Source organism: Choloepus didactylus, chromosome 21, assembly GCF_015220235.1.
Source record: "Choloepus didactylus isolate mChoDid1 chromosome 21, mChoDid1.pri, whole genome shotgun sequence".
Lineage (NCBI taxonomy): Eukaryota > Metazoa > Chordata > Mammalia > Pilosa > Megalonychidae > Choloepus > Choloepus didactylus.
Genome location: NC_051327.1, coordinates 36,654,506 through 36,676,455, shown reverse-complemented (window position 1 = coordinate 36,676,455; position 21,950 = coordinate 36,654,506). Strand labels below are relative to the sequence as shown.

The 21,950-nt window shown below is 44.5% G+C and overlaps 1 protein-coding gene and 1 long non-coding RNA gene across 4 annotated transcripts in view; one reads left to right on the top strand and one right to left on the bottom strand.

Moving 5' to 3' along the window:
- The window catches only part of NUBP1 (nucleotide binding protein 1), a 19,788-nt gene extending 12,726 nt beyond the window's left edge, over positions 1-7,062 (bottom strand). For all 3 annotated transcript variants that reach the window (XR_005213535.1, XM_037814188.1, XM_037814189.1), the window contains exons 1-3: positions 6,981-7,062; positions 6,798-6,902; positions 5,145-5,278 (exon numbers count right to left, since the gene is read on the bottom strand). Coding sequence is in view for 2 of the 3 variants with exons in the window: in XM_037814188.1 (XP_037670116.1) it covers positions 5,145-5,278; positions 6,798-6,902; positions 6,981-6,999 (258 nt within the window). In the remaining variant the exon portion in view is untranslated. The remainder of the gene's footprint in view (positions 1-5,144; positions 5,279-6,797; positions 6,903-6,980) is intronic.
- On the top strand, positions 6,778-21,950 carry LOC119517472. The gene is made up of 2 exons (XR_005213536.1): positions 6,778-7,090; positions 21,640-21,950. It is a non-coding gene; the product is annotated as an uncharacterized LOC119517472 (long non-coding RNA).

Sequence of the window (21,950 nt, the reverse complement as noted above, 5' to 3'; positions counted from 1 at the left end):
GATCATCAATGCTGACTCCACAGAGCCAGCCCAGCACAAGCATGACCTCCTGGGCCTGGGCAGCAGGCCCCTCGAGACTCAGGTGTAGCCACGGTCACTCAGCCGTCACCACAGCACAGGCACCAGGTGGCCTTTTAACATTTGCTCTCAACTGCTGCCTGGGGGATAGGAAGCATTGTCTCTGCTTTGTAGAAGAAGAAACTGAGGTTCAGAGAGGGTCAGTGGCTGGTTCAATAGGCAAGGAGCAGAGCTGGGATGTAAATCGAGGTCTCCCGATTCCAAGGCCAGGGCTCTTTCCACTGCCCCATGGGAACCATCAGCTAAGCTCTGACCAAGCCCTGTTTTCCTGTCATCTTGAAGGCTAATAACAACTCGGGCCAAACTTTCAGAAAAGAAACTTAAAATATGAAGGAAACCTTCTACCAAAGCTCTTTAAGTGCAGTCCCACATGCTCCCTTCCACCCCAAATACCCTACTCTCCCCATCTGACTGATAAATGAGAGGTCTGAGACAGCCCGCAGGCTCCCTCGGAAGCACAGGGTTAATGTTCATCTTGAAAGCTGTAATGTCTTGGATCCAAAGTGCAGCACCTCTGGGCAACTTTTTAACTTGCCCCAAATTCGTTTCTTGCATCCTTCCTCAGTCCTCAAGAAACCCAACCACCTGCCTCCTGGGCGCCCCCTGCTGGATGAACCAAAGAGCTAAACAGAACGATCCAGTCCAACAATCCAGAAGATCCCTTGCCTTCCTGAAGGATGGGCGCCAACAGTCCACCAACGTCTTGTATCAGAGCCTCGCGATTTGGGAAATTCTACCCATCACCACACTCCTAACAGCGACTGTCTTTAGGGAACAGTTTAATCCTCTTCCTTTTGGAGAATTCATTCCCCACAACCGAGGGAGCGGATCTTGAGTGAAACGATACGCAGATGCAAAGAAGAGATGCAGTCCCTCTGTCCCGTGGTGGCACCCGGAAAGACTGCTGAGAAGTCCCTGCTCTCCAGACTGCAGGAATGGCCTGTGTCCTGTCTGCTTATGAGCCTGGTTCCTTGGCCTCCCCACTGGTTTGGTAACAGCCCTGACGTCTGTCCAGTTAATCTCTTCGCCCTCCCTGATGGGCGTGTGAACGCACTGCTCCTCACCAGGACCTCTGAGGTTGGGGTTAGGAGCCTGGTGGGAGAGGAGGCACTCGTTGGACCTCTTCTGGCCAGGAAATGACAGAGCCAGGATGCTACAGGGCTGTGGGGACCCAGAGCTCTCCTGTCCCCATTACCCAAGCTGCCCTGGGGAACAGGGCAGGAGAAGTGGGTTCCAGCCCTAACTCAGTACTCCAAGGCTGCGCCGCCTTGCACGAGTTGCCGAACCCCTCCACACCCTGTCTGGCTGAGCTTCTGATCTGTGAAATGATGTTTCGGATGTTTGTTAGGGCCCCTTCCAGCTCTAGTCTATAAGCCCCAGAAAAGGGCCTCAAACAGTCCCCAAACTTGGACCTTTTAATGATACAGTTGACCTTTCAGATAGTGTCTTAGTTTGCTGGGGCTACCACAACAGTACCACAAGGTAGGTGGCTCAAAACAATAGGAATTTATTTTTTGAGGTTCTGGAGGCCAGGAGCCTGAAATCTGTAGGGGAGAATCCTTCCTTGCTTCTTCCTAGCTTCTGGCGTTCCTTGGCTTGTAGAGGCGCCTGCCTCTGTCTTCACATGGTCTTCTCCCCCGTGCCTGCGTCCAATTCTCCCTTCTTATAAGGACCCCAGTCACGCTGGATCAGGGCCCACCCTAATGCAGCTTGGACTCATCATAACCAACCACCCTATACCAACTAAAGTCACGTTCCTGGGACCAGGGGTTAAGACTTGAACATCTCTTTTGTGGGGACATCATTCAATCTGTAACAGATATCACAAAACAAGCTCATAAATTTGTCATTTACGGGAGTCGGTGACTTCTGGAGTGGAAAGATGCCACGTGATCGTCTTATGCTCCCTAACTCAGGCTTACACGATAAAGGCTCCTCCTCTGACCTTCACTGCAAGTTACACATTCCGTAGCCTGCTGGTGATTAGTCAGGGGTTTTCCACTTCTGCTCTCTCTTGATTCAAGGCCTTTTCCAAATGAATTAAGATTCCTGCCTGCCCTGAACACTGACAGGGCAGGCCTTGCTCAGAGTTAGTGCTGAGCGTCCACCAGAGAGTAGGCAAAAAACGGACAGTGAGCTTCCCCAGCGTCCTGCTGAATTGAGGGCAGCGAGAAATACGTGCTACCTGCCTTAAATCAGCAAGACCCACTTGGTGCTTATCATGTGCTGACACGGTGCACTCTGAAGGCGGGGATGTTTTTACTGTCATGAGTAGGTCTGCTGGGGGAAAATCCACTTTCTTGAGTGGGAAGTTTTTGTTTTATTTTTGTTTTTTTTTTTTTTTAACCACTATTGCAAAAGGGAATACAGTGTATCTAGCTCTATTTCCACTCTGAATGGTGGGCTTTCCTTCAGTCTACTGCAAAGTCTAGTCATGTATACAGCAAGGACTTCAGAGCAAAATTATTCAAAGTAAGTGATATAAACAGCCATCTACTCATAGGTGGTTATTTGCACCCGGTCTGGTTAAAGCCTGTCTCCAGAGAGCTTTTAAGAATATTCCCAACAGTTTTCTAAAAGCAAAGATGATTCTGGCTAATATGGATCATGTGGGGAAATAGGTTTCCTTGCCAGCCACCTAGCTGATACACACTAGAGCCTCAGATGGCAAGACTGTTGAATAACAGAACAATGAGTTGACAAATCTATTTTGAACCTGTTCACCCTATTCTTTGGACAGGCTACAAACTCATTATCTCTAACAGAAAGAATCATCATCCCCTTCATATTCCAGTTGATGGAAGAAAGTACTAATAATTATTGTTGTCATGGATGTTTTTTGGGCACTTGCTTTGTGCCAGGCATTGTGCTAATTGCTTTTCACGCATTATCTCACTCGGTCCTCTGATCCCACCGACAGATGAGAAAACTGAGGCAGTGAGAGACCAGTGACCTGCCCAAGGTGACAGCTCTAGTGCGGGTGGAGCTGGGATGTGAACACAGGCAGCCCCGAGCCTGTGTTCTTAGCCACCACACCTCTGCCCCACATGCTCAATCGGATTTGTGACCCACCCACCCCCACCAAGCTGGGTATCCCTGTTTCTTCTACTGCCAGGGCTTTGCCCCGTTGTTCCACCCGCTGCCCTAGTTCTGATGGGAATAAGAGTGACGCCCCCTGGATAGTGTGCCTTCACCCTCTGCTACTCAATCACATGCTCAGCTCTCAAAGCCATACTCTTAAAGCAATGCTCAAATCATCCCTCTTCCCCATCCACACGCCTGACCAGGGCACTCAAAGCCTCCACGGTCTGGCCCGGCCCCATCCTCAGCTCTCCTAGTTTAAGCAACCACAGCAGACGGACTTCTCCCCGCAGTGTGCCCTGACAGTCCTACCCTCTGTGCCTTTGCCTCCACTCCTTCCCACCCCCCACCACAGTCCATCAGCCCCAGGTATCCTCCATCAGTCTTCTTTCCCGTCTCCAAATTCCTAGAGGACATCTTGGACAGCATACACCACATTCCACAGAGAGGCCCTTCTGTCCCCTGGTAGATCCAAGACAGTGGCTCAATGCTTTAATAAAATGATCAGAAGAGAAATGAGCTATAAAAGTGAAATTCAGAGCCCCTGGGAGTGAGACAATTTCAGGGCTTTAGAGATCACTGGCACACCTCTTCATTGCCCCACAAAGACAAGTGACCTGACCAAGAATCTCAGTTCTCCTCCAGAATGCTCTTCCTGGCACTACTGCTGCTGTCACTATGAGTCAAACCGGGACTGGCAAACTACAGTCCATGGGCCAAATCGGTAGGTTGCCTGTTTCTGCATGGTTTGAAAGCTAAGAATACTTTTTACATATTAAATGGTCTAAAAAAAATCAAAATAATAATTTCATTTCATGACATGAAAATGACATGAAATTCAAATATCAGCAATGATAATGTTTTATTAGAACACGGCCACACTCAGTCATTTATGCATTCCCTGAAGCTGCCTGCACATTACAACAGCAGAGTTCAATTGTTGCTACAGAGACTATCTGACCTGCAAAGCTTAAAACATTTACCATTTGGCTCTTTACATAAAGAGTCTGCTGACCCCTGAAGCAAATTCTAATTTATTAATGCAATGATTTTAAAAATGCACTCTTGGACCTTGGGTGTTGGTTAGGTGTCCCAGGGGCCATTGTGGGTATATCTGAGCATGTACGTACTGAAGGCATGTCAGAGTGGTGGGGTTTATTGTCCCCACTGCCCCCAGCTGTTTTGATTTTTTTTAATTAGAGTTTTGAGCAAAATTTCATTTTGATAAAAAAGGGCAGAGCGTGTTTGTTAAAAAACCGTATCTGAAAATTACAGACCCTATTAGGTATAAAATTGTAATCAAAGTAAATCTTTAGATCCATTCTCTACAGTTAATGCAAAATTATGAGTCCCAAATGATAACATGGGTCTTTAAAATCAAAGGTATCATAAATTTCCATTTCACCTTTCTGATAAAAAGAATTTTTTTTTCCTCATCCTACCACATCTTTTATTAAAGCTGAAATCCAGAGAGTAGCACCAGATAGTCTGAATTTTCATGCTCATCTCCCTACCTGCGTAGAAGCAATGGCCTAGTGCAAGGGTTGACAAACTTGTCCTTGGAAGGCCAAACAGAAAGCATCTTAGGCTCTGTGGGCCAAAAGGCAAAATCAAGATAATATGTAGGTACTTACACAACAATCTAAAAAACATTCTTATCTTACAGGCCATAAAGATAGGAGGCGGGCTATAATTTACAGACCCCTGGCCTAGAGAAAGGCAGAAAGGGGTTAATAAAGAGAAAGAAATCTGAATGTGACACAATAAATCATCCATGTGCAAAGAGAAATGTTCCCTGCTATCCTTTTTCACAGCTAGAGAACCCAATAAAAGACTTCCTCTTACCGCTGGACAAGTCCCCGCTCTCTCGGAAGGTATCTATAGAGTCCAAAGAGGTCAATTCAGCGTCGTCTAAGCAATCGGTTATCAAAAGCCACCGTGAACCCTCAGACAGAAAGAGCATCCCCCGGTTTCCCCAGTCCCACCTGTGTGTTTTCGTCCTCTGCCAGGCCGTGGGCGAGGTGGGCACTGAATGTGCTTTTCCCAACGCCGCCTTTCCCAGACAACACCAAGATTTTGTGTTTCACGGTTTTCATTTTCTCTTTGATTTCCTCTATGGCTGCCAAGAAAGCAGTTCAGGTGATAAAGTCCCTGATTACATCTCAACTGCCCCTCTTCCAGTGGGCTAGAAGGAGCTAAGTCCTTGAGGTGGTTTCAAGGGATAGTGTATGAAATACTGCTTAGTCACTGGTAACACTAAGAACTAAGAAGAAAATACGGCTATTCTCACCACCTGAAATTTCCTTACTGTTTATGTACTTATTGTGTCTCCCTCTACTAGATGGACCATCAGCTCCAGATGGGAGGGGATTCTGACCTGTTCACCACTGTTATCCTCTGCTTCAGAACAGAGCTGCACATATAGTAATGGTTCTCAACCTGGGGCATAACCCTTCAGGAGACATTTGGCAATGCATGGAGATATGTTTGGTTGACATCTATTGGACAGAGGCCAGGGATGCTGCTGAACATCCTATGATGCCCAGGACAGTCCTCCAAAATGTCAATAATGCTGAGCTGGAGAAACCCTGACAGTAGATATTTAATAAGTACTGTCACCATTTATTATATATTTACTGTGCTTTAAATATTTCATCTTTTTCCCAATACTGAAAATGACCCTGTGAGTACTTTTCTCCCCACTTTAAATGATGAAACAGGGGCTTAGAGAAGTGAAGTCCCTTGCTCAATGCCACAGTGCCTGCAGTGGAGACAAGAATCAAACCCAAGACTCACTTTCAACTCCTTCAAAATTCTTCTCCAGCCGCCTCCTGCTTTTTAAGACCCTTCTGAAAGTTCCTAGAGTCCACCCCACTGGAGAATCTGTCCCTCACAATACTGTAATGATTTACACGCGTGTTTACTTTGCTTGCTGTCGCTCTCCCCTCTTAAACTAAGCTCCATCAGGGCAGGGATGGAGACTGTGTCAATCTCCCAGCCGTATCCCGAGAAAATAGCACCGTGCTTCGTAGGTGATTAATACAAATTTCTGTTGCCTAAAAGGGAGAATCACTGCTCAAAAGGAAGGAAATTTTGTCCAAAGGTCACATAGCTAGAAAGCAGCTGGAGGAGTCGGATTTTAGCCTTAGGGCTCCCTAACTTCAAAGTGTATGCCCGGGTTCCCGCCAGGGTCCGGCCCTTCTGGACCATCATCAGGGACTTCCCCTCCGGCCCTGTCGCTCAAACCTGTGGCCCCGCCCCTCCCTGACGACTCTTCCACGCTTCTCCGCCTCCGGGCCCCGCCCCTCTGGATACCCCTTGCGACTCCACCGCGGTCACTGAACCTTCAGGCCCCGCCCTTCCAGCGGCGCCACTTTCACCGCCTTTAAAGGCCTCTCCCCTCCTTGTCCCCACTGGGTCCTCCTGGTCACTCAGCCCTCAGAAACCGCCCTTACACCACCTGTTTTTTCCCACGCCCCGCCTTCTCTGAGCCCCGCCCCTCCCAATAGGCCTCCCAGCCCCTGCCTGCCACTCATCCTTCAAGTCCCACTCCACCATCACCGCCCAGTTTCCTACAAGCCCCGCCTGTTCCGGGTCCGCGCCTTCCACTTCCCGTGCAGGCCTCGCCCCGTCCTCACCCGGGTCCCGAGCGGCGCCGGCTCCAGAAGCGCATAGCCGCTGGTTCGGGCACCCTTGACATGATGCCCCTCGGCCCGCCTGGGCGCTGCCGGTCCCGGGACAGTCTGCGTGGAGACAAAATCACAGTTACAGTAGTTCTTGTCCCTTCAGCCCCGCCACCCATGCGCCTTCCGCACACTCACCCTCAGGCACCTCCTCCATCCCGCCACCTTTGGCGCAGACGCGGCCACCGGAACTCTCCGTTGCGCATTTCCGCCCCGTGGCGCCCAATCTGACCCTCGAGTCGCGCGAGGTAAGTCTCAAAAATAGAGAGCTCTGCGCACGCGCGAACCTTGTGCCAAGAGGGCGGGGCTTTTTTTGTGTTCCCTGTAATACTGAGCGGCAGGCGTTTATTGTAAATACTTCTACAGGTGTCTGCTAGGCTCAAAGGCGTTATCCTATGTAACCTAAGTACCATCTTCATAACCAAGAAATTTAATGTTGACACATATTATTAGCTGATACACAGTTTATATTTCAATTTTCCCAGTTGTCCCAGAGGTCCTCTGTGACCCTGGGGCCATTTGAGGATCATACAGTCGCCTTTTGGTCTCATGACTCTTAATCCAGAAGAGCCCTCCTCTCCTTTTTATATATATATTTTTTTTTCTCCCAAATTGGTCTTTCATGACTCATAATTTTGGAGAGTCCAGGCCAGTTGCCTTGTAAACTATCCCATAATCTTAATTTGTCTTGACTTCCCCACACCATGATTGGATTCAGGTTAAGATTGTTTTTTGTTTGTTTGTTTGTTTTGGCAGATGTGTACTCGCCATTGTATCATAGCACGAGGCACATGATGTCAGTTCCATTTTTGGTAGTGTGATGCTTGATCACTTGGTACACGTGGCATCTGCCATGTTTCTCCAGTGGATGGATCCTTCTGTAATTCATAAGGGCTCTCTGGGTCGAGACTTTGAGGTCCTATGACTTTCCTGTTCCCTATCATCCTTTTACTTTGGGGGCTGGGCATCATTCCTTGCCCAAATCAATTATTATATTGGTGTTTGTAAAACTGAGATTTTTATCCCCCAACCCTGTCATATATGTCATTTATATATGAACTGGCATTCCTCTGTAAAGAAAAGGTTTCCATTACATATCTTTTCTTTTATCCCCAGGAAACCTTATGGACTTATGGATTCTTTTTCTGTTCTAATCAATTGCGATCATTATTCCTTCTGGTCAGTCTTCATGCCAGTTGAATTTCCTTTGGACGTGAATCCAGCTTCTTTGAGTACTTTCCTGCTTTCCGGGCTCCTCTTCCACTTTCTCTGCTTCAGCCTTTTCTCCAAGGAGCCCTGGTTCCTTTCAGTGGGAAGTGGTATTTAGAAGCTGAGATCTGAATATTAGGTGTGCTGATGGCTTCTGGGGTATCCTTTCTTACACATTAGGCACAAAATTTAATGGGTAAACAAACTTTACCTGGCCTCGACACTAAGGATATAGAGACTCATTATTTACCAGTAATATATCAGTTGCCTATTACTGCTACTACTGCTACAACTTATGGCTCGCATTTGTTGAGCACTTAGTATTTGCCAGCTGTGGTCTGTGTGCTTTTATGGGAATGACCTAATTTGTGCCCTTCAACAATGCTGTGCTCTAAGTCTTCTTATTATCTTCATTTTTGGGTGAGGAAACTGAGGCTCAGAGTGGTTAAACTTCCCTACAGCCACAATGCCGGAGCCTGCATGCTTGTTCCTGACGCATGATGCCAGACAGCACTGTGCTGGGTGCTAGTGATACCAGACTGACTTGGTCCCTGTTGTCCTGGAACTCAGTCTGGTCAGGACAACAGATAATTAAGCATGTAATTGCCGTGTGATCAGTGCCATGACAGAAGAGGACCAGAGTTCTGGGGGTCAGGGGGAAATTCTTGGAGGAAGCATCTAAGCCTGAAGCTGAATGGGCAATACCCATTTTGCTAATGCTGCCGGGATGCAAAACACCAGAAATGGATTGGCTTTTATAAAAGGGGGTTTATTTGGTTACACAGTTACAGTCTTAAGGCCATAAAGGGTCCAAGGTAACACATCAGCAATCGGGTACCTTCACTGGAGGATGGCCAATGGTGTCTGGAAAACCTCTGTTAGCTGGGAAGGCATGTGGCTGGTGTCTGCTCCAAAGTTCTGGTTTCAGAATGGCTTTCTCCCAGGACATTCCTCTCTAGGCTGCAGTTCCTCAAAAGTGTCACTCTTAGTTGCTCTTGAGGCATCTGTCTCACTTAGCTCCTCCAGAGCAAGAGTCTGCTTTCAAAAGCCGTCTTCAAACTGTCTCTCATCTGCAGCTCTTCTCTCAGCTCCTGTGCATTCTTCAAAGTGTCCCTCTTGGCTATAGCAAGCTTGCTCCTTCTGTTTGAGCTTGTATAGTGCTCCAGTAAACCAGTCAAGGCTCATGCTGAATGGGCGGGGCCACACCTCCACGGAAATTATGCAATGAAAGATCTCACCTTCAATTGAGTGATCACATCTCCATGGAAACACTCAAAGAATTACAATCTAATCAACACTAATACGTCTGCCTACACGAGATTACATCAAAGATAATGGTGTTTTGGGGGACATAATACATTCAAACTGGCACACCCAGATTGGGACAGGGTTGGGGGTGGCAGCAGGCAGTGTTCCAAGCAGATCAAACAACATGAGCAAAGGCTTGGAGTTCAGAGAGGAATTTCCTATAAGGCAGGGGCCATTGTTTTCTCCATTTTGCAGGTGAGAAGACAGGGCCTCAGAGAGTGACTGCCCCAGGTCTTCTATCCAGTGAACCGCAGAGCCTGTACTAGAGCCTGGGATGCCATTCACGGGGAGCAGTATGCAAATTGTTCTTCTGATGAGGAAGAGAGGCTTAGAGAGGTTAAATGATTTGCCCAGGGTCTCGCAGCCAGAGGCTCCCCTGGAACACTTCTGGCCGCCTGCCCCCTTTTCGTCTATCACCCTGCAGAGGTCAAAGTGACTCCTACGTGGTCCACTTCAGGTCTTCCTTCCTGATTCCCACCAGGATGTTTCCGGCAGCTTTCTCCTAGCTGTTTTTGGTAGTCACCCCACTGTAGGTCTCTCTTTTGTCCGTGATTACACAGGGCCCTCCCACTCAGAACTTGGCAGGTTTTTGCACAGGGGCAGGAAAAAAATCTTCTCTTTTTCAACCTTCTCCTCCCTACTGACTCCTCCTACAAGGCTATAAAAACGATCAAGTGTTTCACACTGAAAAAGTAAAATAAAATGAAAGAAACCTCCTTTCATCCTTGCTTCAGGGCTCTCTTCTGCACTTCATAGCCAAACTCCCGTCTCACAAATACAGTTTTCCGTGTGTTGTAACAGGAGCAGAAGGGTGAAAACTAGGTTGTAAAGCAGATTCCCAGCCCCATCCCTGACCTCCTGAATCTGAAACTTGAGGACTGGGCCAGGGGATCTGCATCTTTACACTCTCGCCAGATACTAATTCTATCCACTGAACTTTGAAAACCACTTCCTAGGATGCGGTTCCTTGAGACTGTGTGCCTGCCTGCTTCTAGTCGTGCCTTTCACACCCTCCCTGGGTAAGCAGCTCTGTGCTTGCCGAATCACCCATCGCCCAATACTAAAGCTCCGCAGTCCCCAGCTCTGGCCTCTGTTTTTCCCTGAGTTCCAATCCATACATCCCAAACGATGCCTGTTGCATTTTCTCTCATGGGTGTCCCGCGAGCATAGCAAACTCATGCACACAACTAAACCCACTGCTGATTTTGGGTTTTTTATCTCAGGGAGTGACATCACCACTACCTCAAGAACCCATCTCATAAGTATAAGCATCCGCCTTTTCTTAGTTCTCTTCATCTCCCCTGTATCAGTTATCTGTGGCTGCGTAACAAATCATCCGAACAGGTAGTGCCTTAGAACAGCAGTAGTTTATTTTTTCTCCTTACTCTCTTTTTGCTGTTTATAGAAAAGTCATGTCTTAAATATAGGGTTCTCATCTACCACCCTATTATTAACATCCCTTGCAGTAGTGTGGTACATTTTTACAATTGGTGAGAGCACATGTTTATAATTGTACTGTTAACTGTAGTCTGCATGTTACATTAGGGTTCACTGTGTCGTACAGTCCCATGGATTTTTTTTTAAATTCTATTCTAGCAACATATACATAGGACCTAAAATTTCCCCCATTTGACCACGTTCATATGTATAATTCAGGACTGTTAATTACATTCACAGAGTTGTGCTACCATCACCGTAACTTTTCCATCACTCAAAATAGAAATTCTGTACAATTTAAGCATTAACTCCCTGTTGCAGTTTGCTAATGCTGCCATTATGCAAAATACCAGAAATGGATTGGCTTTTATAAAGGGGGGTTATTTGGTTACAAATTTACAATCTGAAGGCCATGAAAATATCCAAGTTAAGGTATCAACATAAATATACCTTCATCAAAGGAAAGCCAATGGCATTCAGAAAACCTCTGTTAGCTTGGAAGGCATGTGGCTGGCATCTGCTGATCCCAAGTTGTGTTCCAGCTCCTCTCTCAGCTCCTGTGCATTCTTCAAAATGTTGCTCTTGAGATCTTTCATCCTCTTAGCTTCTTCAGAGCAAACTCTGGGCTATCATCTCCCAAGCTCTGGGCTATCATCTCCCAAGCATCATCAAAAATCTGCTTTCAACGGCCATCTCCAAAATGTCTCTCTCAGCTGCAGCTGCTTTAAGGTCCTTCTGTTTGTGAGCTCTTTTATAGGACTCCAGTGATTAAATCAAGACCTGCCCAGAATGGGCAGGGTCCGTAGCTCCATGGAAATAATTCAGTCAAGTGTTTCATCCACAGTTGATTGAGTCACAAATCCATGGAAACAATCAAAAGATTCCAATCCAGTCAACACTAATACATCTGCCCCACAAGATTGCATTAAAGAACATGGCGTTTTGGGGGACATAATATATCCAAACTGGCACACTCCCTATTCCCTATGCCACTCCTCTCATGACTCTGGGTGAGTGGGCGTTTTCACTCTTGCTTTCACTTGGGCTTACTCTTGTGGCTCATTCAGTGATGAGTTCACTAGAAGGTCCAAGATGGCCTCACTCTCCTTTCTGCCTTGATTCCCCTCCTTGTGTCCTCTCTCTGACCTTGTGGTCTTTCATCATTCATGGTCCACCTTTACATGGCAGCTGGGCAGGGCTAGGAACCAGCAGTCACTTCTGCCACATTCTATTGGTCAAAACAAGTTACATGGGCAGCTTACATTCAAGAGGCAGGAAACAGACCCCACATCTTGATGAGTGGTGTGGCATGCGTGTGCAGGGATGGGATCCCTGTTGGCAGCCACCATTGGAGACATCTACTCACTGCCTTCTACATCCAATCAGGCACCAAGTGCTGCTGCTTCACCTCTGGGTGGTGGACTGGTTGCACAAACGGCCTCAATTCTTCACCCCTCTCTGGATCCATGGCCTTTGCTATCTAACTCTATAGAGACCTTCCATTGTGGACAGGGAGTTCTCCCCTACCCCTTGACTCTGAACTCATGTGTGTGACTTGTTTTGGCCAGTTAAATGTTAGCAAATATGGCACAAGCAAAACCTTGAAAAAGCATTTGCCCATTTCTCCTTTCTCTCTTGCCCCTCTGCCATTGTGATGAGAACATCTCCAGGCTAGTCTGCTGGAGGTAAGACATGTGGAGCAGAGCTGAGCTGCTCCAGGGGTCCTAGCAGGGCCATCCCTGATCAGTGACTGCCTGCTGACCCTGAGACATTTGACAGTCCAGTCAAGAGCTGCAGAACTGCCTGTCCAGATGTACAGCTGATCACAGATGCATGAGTGAGTCCAGCTGAGTTTCCGAACTGCTCAGCCAACCCACAGACTCTGAGCTAAATAAATGCTTTTTGTTATAAGCCACTGAGTTTGGGGTGGCAATAGATAACTGTCACTCGATGACCTCCATCATCTCTGCTGACTTGATTCAGGCCCTCGTCCACCTGGGCCTGCCATGGGGTTTGTATCAGCCAGTATAGGCCGGGCTGTGCTACATAACAAACATTCCCAACTGCAGTGACTGAAGGCAACAGTGTCTAATTTTTGCTCTTGCTACAAATTCAACTTCATAGACAGGGACCCCTCCTCATTGTAGTTACCTAGAGATGAGGGTCAGTCAAGGCTCCATCATCTCAAACTAAGACTTTGTTCAAAGGAAGATAGCATGGAGAATTGTACACTAGTTCTTAAATGCTTCCACCTAGAAATGGCACATACCTGCTCACTTTTCGTTGGCCAGAATTAGTTACATGGCCATCCCCAGAGGGTATAGGAAGTGCAGTTTTATTTGCCTGGAAGCAGAGGAGAACCAGGGGCTGCTGAGCGTGGTAACATCTACCAAGGTAATGTTCCTACGGTAATGTCTAGCCCTCTGTGGTTTTCCCTGCCACAAACTCTACCATCCTTTCCCCACACGGATCAGATCATGACACTTTGCTGCTCAGAAACCTTCAGTGGCTCCCTATAGCCCAGAAGGCACTGACCAATCTTCACATGGTTTCCAGTGGCTTCTGTGACCCAGCTGATCCTCCCAGACTCCTTTCTTGTTGTGTGCCACTGTGGCTGCTGAGCTGCACCCACTGAACAGCTTACACTCCCCAGGTACCCGTTCTGTTTCACAACCCCATTGCTCACGCAGGTCTTTTGCTGGGAATGCTTTCCGCTCTCACCGTTCTTGCCCTCCTGGAAGCCATTCCTGGCCTGTGGCATTGACTGCCTTCTCCTTTACTGACATGCCGTGTGATCCAAAAGTCTTAATGCAATTTTATGTTTTAATAACTTCAAAAGTATAAATGTTACAAATGTTCAGAAATCAGCCTGTGGTGGTTTGGAGCTGTATACCCCAGAGAAACATGTTCTTAAACTTAATCCATTCCTGTGGGTATGAGCACTTGTAAAATGAACCTTTTGATGGGGTTACATCAGTTAAAGGGTGTATCCCACAATGGTTCTGAATCCGGGTGCATCTTGGTCCTATTACTGGAGGGCTTTATAAGCAGGACGAATTTTAGATGCATAGAGGAAAAAGCCATGGGAAGAGGCTGAAAGTCATCGGAACCCGGAAGAGAAAGGAGACGCCAGGAGAGGCCACTAGGTGTGTTACCATGTGACAGAAAAGCCAAGGACCAAGGATCGCTGTAGCCACTGTTTTCCAGGAGAAAGCATTGCCTTGGTGACACTTGATTTTGGACTCCTCACCTGAAAACCATGAGCCAATAAATCCCTATTGTTTAAGCTAACTCATTGCATAGTATTTGATCTGGCAGCTAGGAAACTGAAACACGGCCTTTGAATGTTTACTTATATTTCCTTTACACTCATTTAGCTTTGTGAGCTTCAAAGAATACATCTTAAACTTTAATTTTTTGTTTCAACTCCACTGGTCAAAGATGGTGAATAATAACTAAAACAAAAAAAATTAAAAATTCATGATTTTAAATATACAGAACTGAAAAGTGCTGAAGAAATTTAAATATTTAGCTTTAAAAATGATTTTAAAAGTAAGTATGTACATTTATGCTTTCAAAATTATTAAAAATTAAATCTGTGTTAAGATTCTTGGGACACCTGTATATACCTTCTATTGCAGGATTTTCAGCCTGAGATACACCTTGGGATCACCTGAGGAGATTTTTAAACCTACTTATGCCTGAACACCACCTCCCCCTTTCATCCCCCTTTATGTACGCACATGTGCACACACACGTGCATGCACAGGCATGCACCAGTTAAATCAGAATCTTGGGAGTGGAGGCTGGGCATGTTTTTAAAACTCGTCATGGTTTTACTACTAGACTTCCATGGCAGGGATGGGTAAGAAGGGTCAGGACAGATTACACCAAGGTTTACAACTCATGTTCTGAAGTCATATGACATGTGTTCAAATCCTGACTCTGACTCTTAAGAGCTGAATAACATTGGATAACCTCACCTCTTTAAGCCTCAGTTTCCTCATCTCTAGAATAGGGATAATAGAAGCACCTACACCACGTTCCATGAGGTTGTTGTGGGGATAAAATAATTCAGTCCATGCGAAGCTCCAAGCAGAGTGCTTCCACAGAGCAAAGTCAGATGTAGGTTTGTGTTTAAGTAAATTTAGGGTTGTAGATTAGAGTAACAGAGTTGTGATCCTGCAGTCCTGTTTACAGATGGGTGAACTGAGACAGGGAACGATGCTCCAAACCGTACAGCAGATTAGTAGTTGAAACAGTCCTAGAACCTGGGTGTCCCCAGTTCCCTGTTCAGTGTTTCCCACTGTCTCTGAGATGGGAAAAGAACTGATTCAGCAGGGCAGGGGTGGAGTCATGGAATCTGCATTTTAAACAGGTGTCCCAGGTGCCCCTAGGCAGGTGGTCTGTGCGTCTACTAGGAAAGAATCATTTGTAGTGCAAGGAGGTGCCTGCAGTCTCACTCCTGCACCAGTAGGTGGCGCCCCGACCCATGATAAAGATAGCCAGGAATTGGTGGAGGGCGGGTGTGGGTTGGGATTTAGGAGAGAGTTTTCTCTCTTTTGCCTTGGATCCCGCAAAATATCCAACAGGCGCTATATACACATAGGCCAGTAGGCACAAATTTTAATTGAGTTGAAAAACCCCATTCATATTTATTATATAAAGAATCTGGCATGTATGGTTAAAACATCTGCATTCAAATCCCAGCTTCCCATTTACCAGCTTTCATGTCTCCTCTTCATACATCAGTTTTCTCCTCTGCAAAATGGTGAAAAAAACAACTATCTCATAGGGTTTTTTTGGGAGGATTAAGTAAATTAATATGAATAAAACCATTTAAAAAAAGCATCTGGCATAGGTAAGCCCTCAAAATAAGTGTTAGTAGTTTTTTTAACAGCTTTTTTGAGGTAGAGCTGGTAAGCAACCCATTGCACATACTTAAAGTCTACAGTTTGACAGGTTTTGACATGTATGCACTCACGAAACCATCACTGCAATAGAATAAACAAATCCATCATCCTAAAAGTTCTATGCCGTCCCCTTACCCGGGCCTCAAGGCAAGAGCTGATATGCTTTCATCATTATAAATTAGCTCAAGTTTTCTATAATTTTGTGTAAATGGAATCATACAGTATGCACTCGTATCTGGCTTCTTTCATTCAGCATTATTTTAGATTCATCCATGTTGTTTCATGTATCAGTAGTTCATTTCCTTCTGTTGTGTAGTATTCCATTGAGTGATTCTATTACAGTTTGGGTTTCTATTCACCTTTTGATGGGCATTTGGGTTGTTTCCAGTTTGGGGCTATTAAAAAGAAAGCTGTATGAACATTCATGTGCAAGTTTTTGTATCACTTATACTTTTCTTTCTCTTGGGTAAATACTTGGGAGTGGAGTGGCTGGATAATATGGTCAGTGTGCATTTAACTTTTTAAGAAACTGCTAAACTGTTTTCCAAAGTGTCATACATTCCCACCACTAGTGGGTGAGACTGTTAGTTTTCCCATATTCTTGCCAGCCTTTTGATTTTATATATTCTAATAGGTCATAGTGATGTCTTATTGTGATTTTAACTTGCATTTTCCTAAGGACTTTGTTATGTTGAGCATTTTTTCATTTGCTCATTTGCCATCCACATATTTTCTTTGGTGAAGTGTCTTCAAATCTTTAAGTGTGTTTTTAAAATTGGTTGTTTTCATATTATTGAGTTTGGGGAGTACTGTATACATTGTGGATACAAGTCCTTTATCAGAAAACAAATATTTTCTTGTATTCTGAGACTTTTCATTCTCTTAAGAATGTCTTTTGAAGAGTTCTTAATTTTGATGAGGTCCAATATATCAATTTTTTTCTTTTATGCATTGTTTTTGATATCATATTCTTGCTTAATCCCAGGCCACACAGGTTTTCTCCCATGTTTCTTTCTAGAAGTTTTATGCTTGTATATTTTACATTTATGTCTATATTCATTGGAGTTAAATTTTGTATGTAATTTTTGAATATAGTGCAGGGTATGGATTGAAATTCTTTTTTTGTATACGGATATCCAGTTCCAACACCATTTGTTGAAAAGACTATCTTTTCTCCACATAATTACCTTCGCATCTTTGTTGAAAATCAGTTGACTGTGACTGTGCAGGTTTGTTTTTGGACTCTTTGGTCTGTTCCATTGATCTATTTGTTTATGTGTCAGTTCCATAGTGTCGCTTTATAATAAGTCTTGAAGTCCTCCAGCTGTGTTTTTCTTTTCAATGTTATTTTGGCTATTCTAGGTTCTCCAGCCCCTGGTAACCTCTTATCTACTTTCTTTCTCTATGGTTTTGCCTAGTCTAGGTATTTTATACAGGTGGTATGATACAACATTTGTTCTTCTGTGTCTAGCTTATGTCGCTTAACATTTTCAAGGTTCATCCATGTTGTAGCATGTCACTGATAATATGTTTTTTTTGATTATGAGTGGATATTGGATTCTGTCAAATACTGCATCTTCTGAGATGATCACCTGGTTTTTCTTTTTTATTCTGTTAAAATGTTGAATTACATTGACTGTTTTTAGAGAGTTAAACCAACCTTGCATTCTTGGTCATGATGTATTATCCTTTGTATATGTTGGATTCAGTTTGCTAAAGTTTTGTTAAAAATTTAGCATCTGTGTTCATGAGAGATACCAGTATGTCGCTTTCTTTTCTTGTAAAGCCTTTGTCTCATTTTGGTACTAGAGTAAGTAGGACATTTTGATGAGGTTACTTCAGTTAAGGTGTGGCCCAGCCCAATCAGGATGGGTCTTAATCTGATTACTGGAGCCCTTTCTAAGCAGAATGAAATTCAGACAGATAGAGTGAAAGCCAGGGGAAGCAAGAAACTGAAGATCATTGGAACCTAGAAGAGAAGAGAGAAGCCAGGAGACGCCAACCACATGCATTGCCACGTGATAGCTGAGCCCAGGACCAAGGATCACCAGCAGCCAGCCCCACAACGCCAAGTCTTCAGGAAGAAAGCATTGCTTTGATGACACCTTGATTTGGACTTTTTCCTAGCCTCAAAACCATGAGGTGATACATTCCCATTGTTTAAGCCTGGTATTTGCTTGAGCAGCCAAGGAGATTAAAACAGTCTGACTAGAGATTTATCAATTCTATTGATTTTCTTTAATGATTCCATTTTATCTCCTTTGTTACCATATTAGATGTAACTCTGTGTTGTGTTATTTTAATAGTTGCTTTCAAGTATATACCATACATCTTTAACCTATCAGGTCTAGCTGCAACTAATATTACAGCGGTTTACATAGAGAATAAGAAATTCTAAGAGTATACTTCCATTTTTTTCCTCTCCTGGCCTTAGTGCTTTTGTTGTCATCTTAGACATTATAGTTTTCATCTCTAGAGGTTCAATTTGGGTGTTCCTTTTATATCTTCTGTGTCTCTACTTGTCCAGTCTTTCTTCTAGCTTTTTGAGCACAGGAATGTAGTTAAAATAACTTCGTTTAGGAATCTACTAATTCTGTTATTTGCTCTATTTCTGGGCTGGTTTCAGTTGATTGATTTTTCCCCCTTGTTATGGGTTATATTTCCTTATCTCTTTGTATGCTTGGCAGTTTTTTTAATTGGATTGTAGACATTGTGAATTTTACCATTTTGGGTGCTGAATATTTTTTCGTAGTCCTATAAATATTCTTGCTCTTCTTTCTGGGATGTAACTAACTTACTTGGAAACATTTCTATCATTTTGGGTCTTGCTCTTAAGCTTTTTTAGGTGGGATCAGAGCAATATTTATTCTAGGACTAATTTTGCCCTCCTAATGAGTCAAAACTCTTTTGGGGCCTCAACTTGGTATTGTGCAGATGATGAAAATTCCAACAGTGGCCAGTGGGGTGGACTCTTTCTCAGCCTGGTCCCCTCTAATCTTCCTGTGTGGTCCATTCCGCAGCCTGGGGTGACTGTCTCACGTGCACGCAGTGGTCAGTACTCAGCTGAAGACAGGATCCCCTACATGTCCAACTCCAGAGCGCTGTCCGTGCAGCTGTCCCTTCTTGGGTGCCTTGTCTTTCACACTCTAACTGCCTTGGCGTCCTGCCCTCCCAGCTCCAGCTCCTTAAGACCCCTGTACTCTTCCCCTCCGTGCACCGTGGCCTGGCAACTTTGTCCAGGCAGCAAGCCAGGGCAATTGTCGGACTCTGTTCATTGGTTTCCCATCTCAGGGTTCCCTGCTTGTCACCAGCTAAGGGCCAGTGTCTCGAAAATCATTGTTTCATACATGTGTTATTTCAGTTGATTCAGATGGGAGGGTAAATCCAATCCTGTTCCTCAGTCTTGGCCAGAAGTAGAGGTCCTATTAGGCTTTTATTAATATATATTCGTTACTATGTTCTTTGGGAAATAAACTTGAACTTTTACAATGAAATGATACACACATATAGTATATATATTTTAAACAGTATGGAAAGGATTAATGAAAGAATAAAAGTCTCTCTCCATGCACCCCTCCCCTCACCCCTGCCAGAAATGTGTGTGCTTACAAATATATACATCACACCATATATGCTGTTTTATACCTTGTTTTCTTCATCTTATGTTAACTCAGAAATCTGTTTTTGTCAGCAATACAGGCCTAATATTCTTTTTTTTCTTTTAACTGCAGAGTATTCCATATTACGCATGTTCTATATTTTATTTAACCAGTCCCCTACTGATAGAAATTTGGTTAGTCACACTTTTTTCACTGCTGTAATCAGTGCAGCAATGAACAAATTTATGCATATGTGTTTTTTTAACTTTAAATGTTTGATTTTGAGATACTTTCAAACTTGCAGAACAGTTACAAAAATAACACAAACGCCATTCAAAGGACTCATGCCCAGATCACCTTTGCCGTATCATTCTCCATCCATCTTCTGAACACTTGAGTGTAGGTTGTATACCTCAGGATCCTTGAACACTTAATTCTGCCAGGTACATTTCCTAAGAACAAGGATATTCACTTGTGTAACCACCTTAAGTGCAGCTATAAAATTCAAGAAATTTAACATTGATATAAAGGTTTCAATCTGTATTCCAATTTCTTCGTATGTTCCCAAATGTCCTTTTAGCCTTCTCTCCTCCTTTGTTAGATCCCATCCAGGATCATGTCATTGTCTCTTTTTTTTTTTTTTTTTTATTCTGGGAATACATGTACAAGATAAGTTTCCCATCTCACCCACTCCCCAGCATACCATTCAGTGGGATTAATCACATTCACAATGTTGTGGTACCCCCACCACCATACTAAAACTTTCCCATCTCCCCAAATAGAAACCTACATGCATTATGAATTAACTCCCCACTCCCCTGACCCTGGCAATCTGTACTCTTAATTTGTCTCTGTGAGTCTGCATGCGCCCTGACATTTACTCTTTAATTATCATGGAGCTTAAGTTTAATATCCTAAATCTAACCATTTCATTTGCTTTGACACCAACTTAAATAGAATAAACAAACTATGTTTCTATACTCCTCCATCTCCCCACCTTTATGTAGTTCTTGAGTACATAACCACTGATTTCTCAAATTTTATGCATTTGGTTTTAGTCCTACAGGGAGTAAAAAGTTGATTTGCAAACCAAAAAGACAATAGGACTGGCATTTATGTTTACTCACCTAGTTACCCTAACCAGAGTGCTTTATTTCTTCAGGTGGCTTTGTCTGTTGTCTAGTGTCCATTCCTTTCAACCTGCAAAACGCTCTTTGCATCTCTTGTAGGGATGGCCTAGCTTTTGTTTATCTGGGAATGTCTTAATCTCTCCCTCAATTTTGAAAAGCATTTTGCCAGATACAGAATTCTTGGTTGACAAATTTTTGCTTTCAGCACTTTAAATATGTCATCCCATTGCCATCTTGCCTTCATGGTTTCCGATGAAAAACTGGCACTTAATCCTACTGAGGCTCCCTTGGACGTGACACGGTGCTTCACTCTTGGGGCTTTCAGGATTCTCTTTTTATCTTTGGCATTCGACAGTTTGACTATAATATGCCCTGGTCTGGGTCTATTTGGGTTTATCCTGTTTGGAGTTTGAGTGTCTTGGATGTGTATATTCATGCCTTTTGTTAAATTTAGGCAGTTTCCATATGCATACGCTTTCTGAAATTCAAAGTGAAAAAAAGTGCTTAACTGTAAAATACAATTTTATTTTTTGAATGATATAAATAGACGTGGATGCTGAATTGAAATTAGCTTCTTTTTGGGTTTTTGAATTCTCTTTTCTATGTGTTGTTGCTGGGGGCGATGCAGAAATTAAGATTAGAGACAAAAATATCTTTGAGAGACTGAGAGTGGGGGACACACCGCGTCTCGGGCGAGTGTGTGAGTCCCATTTCCAAGACCCTTATTTATTATGCTTTTAGGGTAGAGTAATGCTTTACTGTGCACATAGATGTTTTCACATGGTTGTTTACATCAGTCTGCAAAATGGGTCTTACCTTAATCTCAAGGACAATAACAGAAAACAGTCCTTCAGCCACATTCTCACATCCACGCATACTTTAACGAGGTGTGCCTTGATAGTGCTCCATCTCAGCAGGGGCGTAGTGTCCCAGGCCCCCACCTCAAGTATGCGGGAAGGAGAGGAGAAACTTCAGGCCCTGTTTCCCACAATGTGTGTTTGTGTGTCCCTACTTCGCTGGTCTAAGCACTAGCTGGCGCCACCTCCAGTCACAGATTTTGGTCACGAGGATGGCAGAGGTGACAAGATTCCTGCCTGCCCACTGGGGGCACCCCAGGAATGCTTGCTGACGTGGTGAGTGGGTTGGAGGGCTGCTGGCATTTGCTCTGAAAGAGTCTCCCTCCCTCTCTGCCTTCCTGCAGGTCCCAGGCTTGCAGGGTGCCTCGGCAGTGGACAGAGACAAGTAAGGCTGAGCAGGACTTGTTTCGCAGCGCTGCCGGCTGGTTCCAGTGCCTACTGGGGGCAGGGTCCTGGGGTAGGGGCATGACTAGGGCTGTGGAGGCAGGGGAGAGGGTGATGACGACACAGGGTGCTGCGCCCGACAGAGCAAGGCTCAAGACCCAGGAGATGCCATCGTTCCTGCTGCTGTCACCCACTGCCCACCCCACGCCCACAGGAAATGTTTCTCTAAACACAAACCAGCAAATAAAATATTCTTCATCTTACCGTTTAA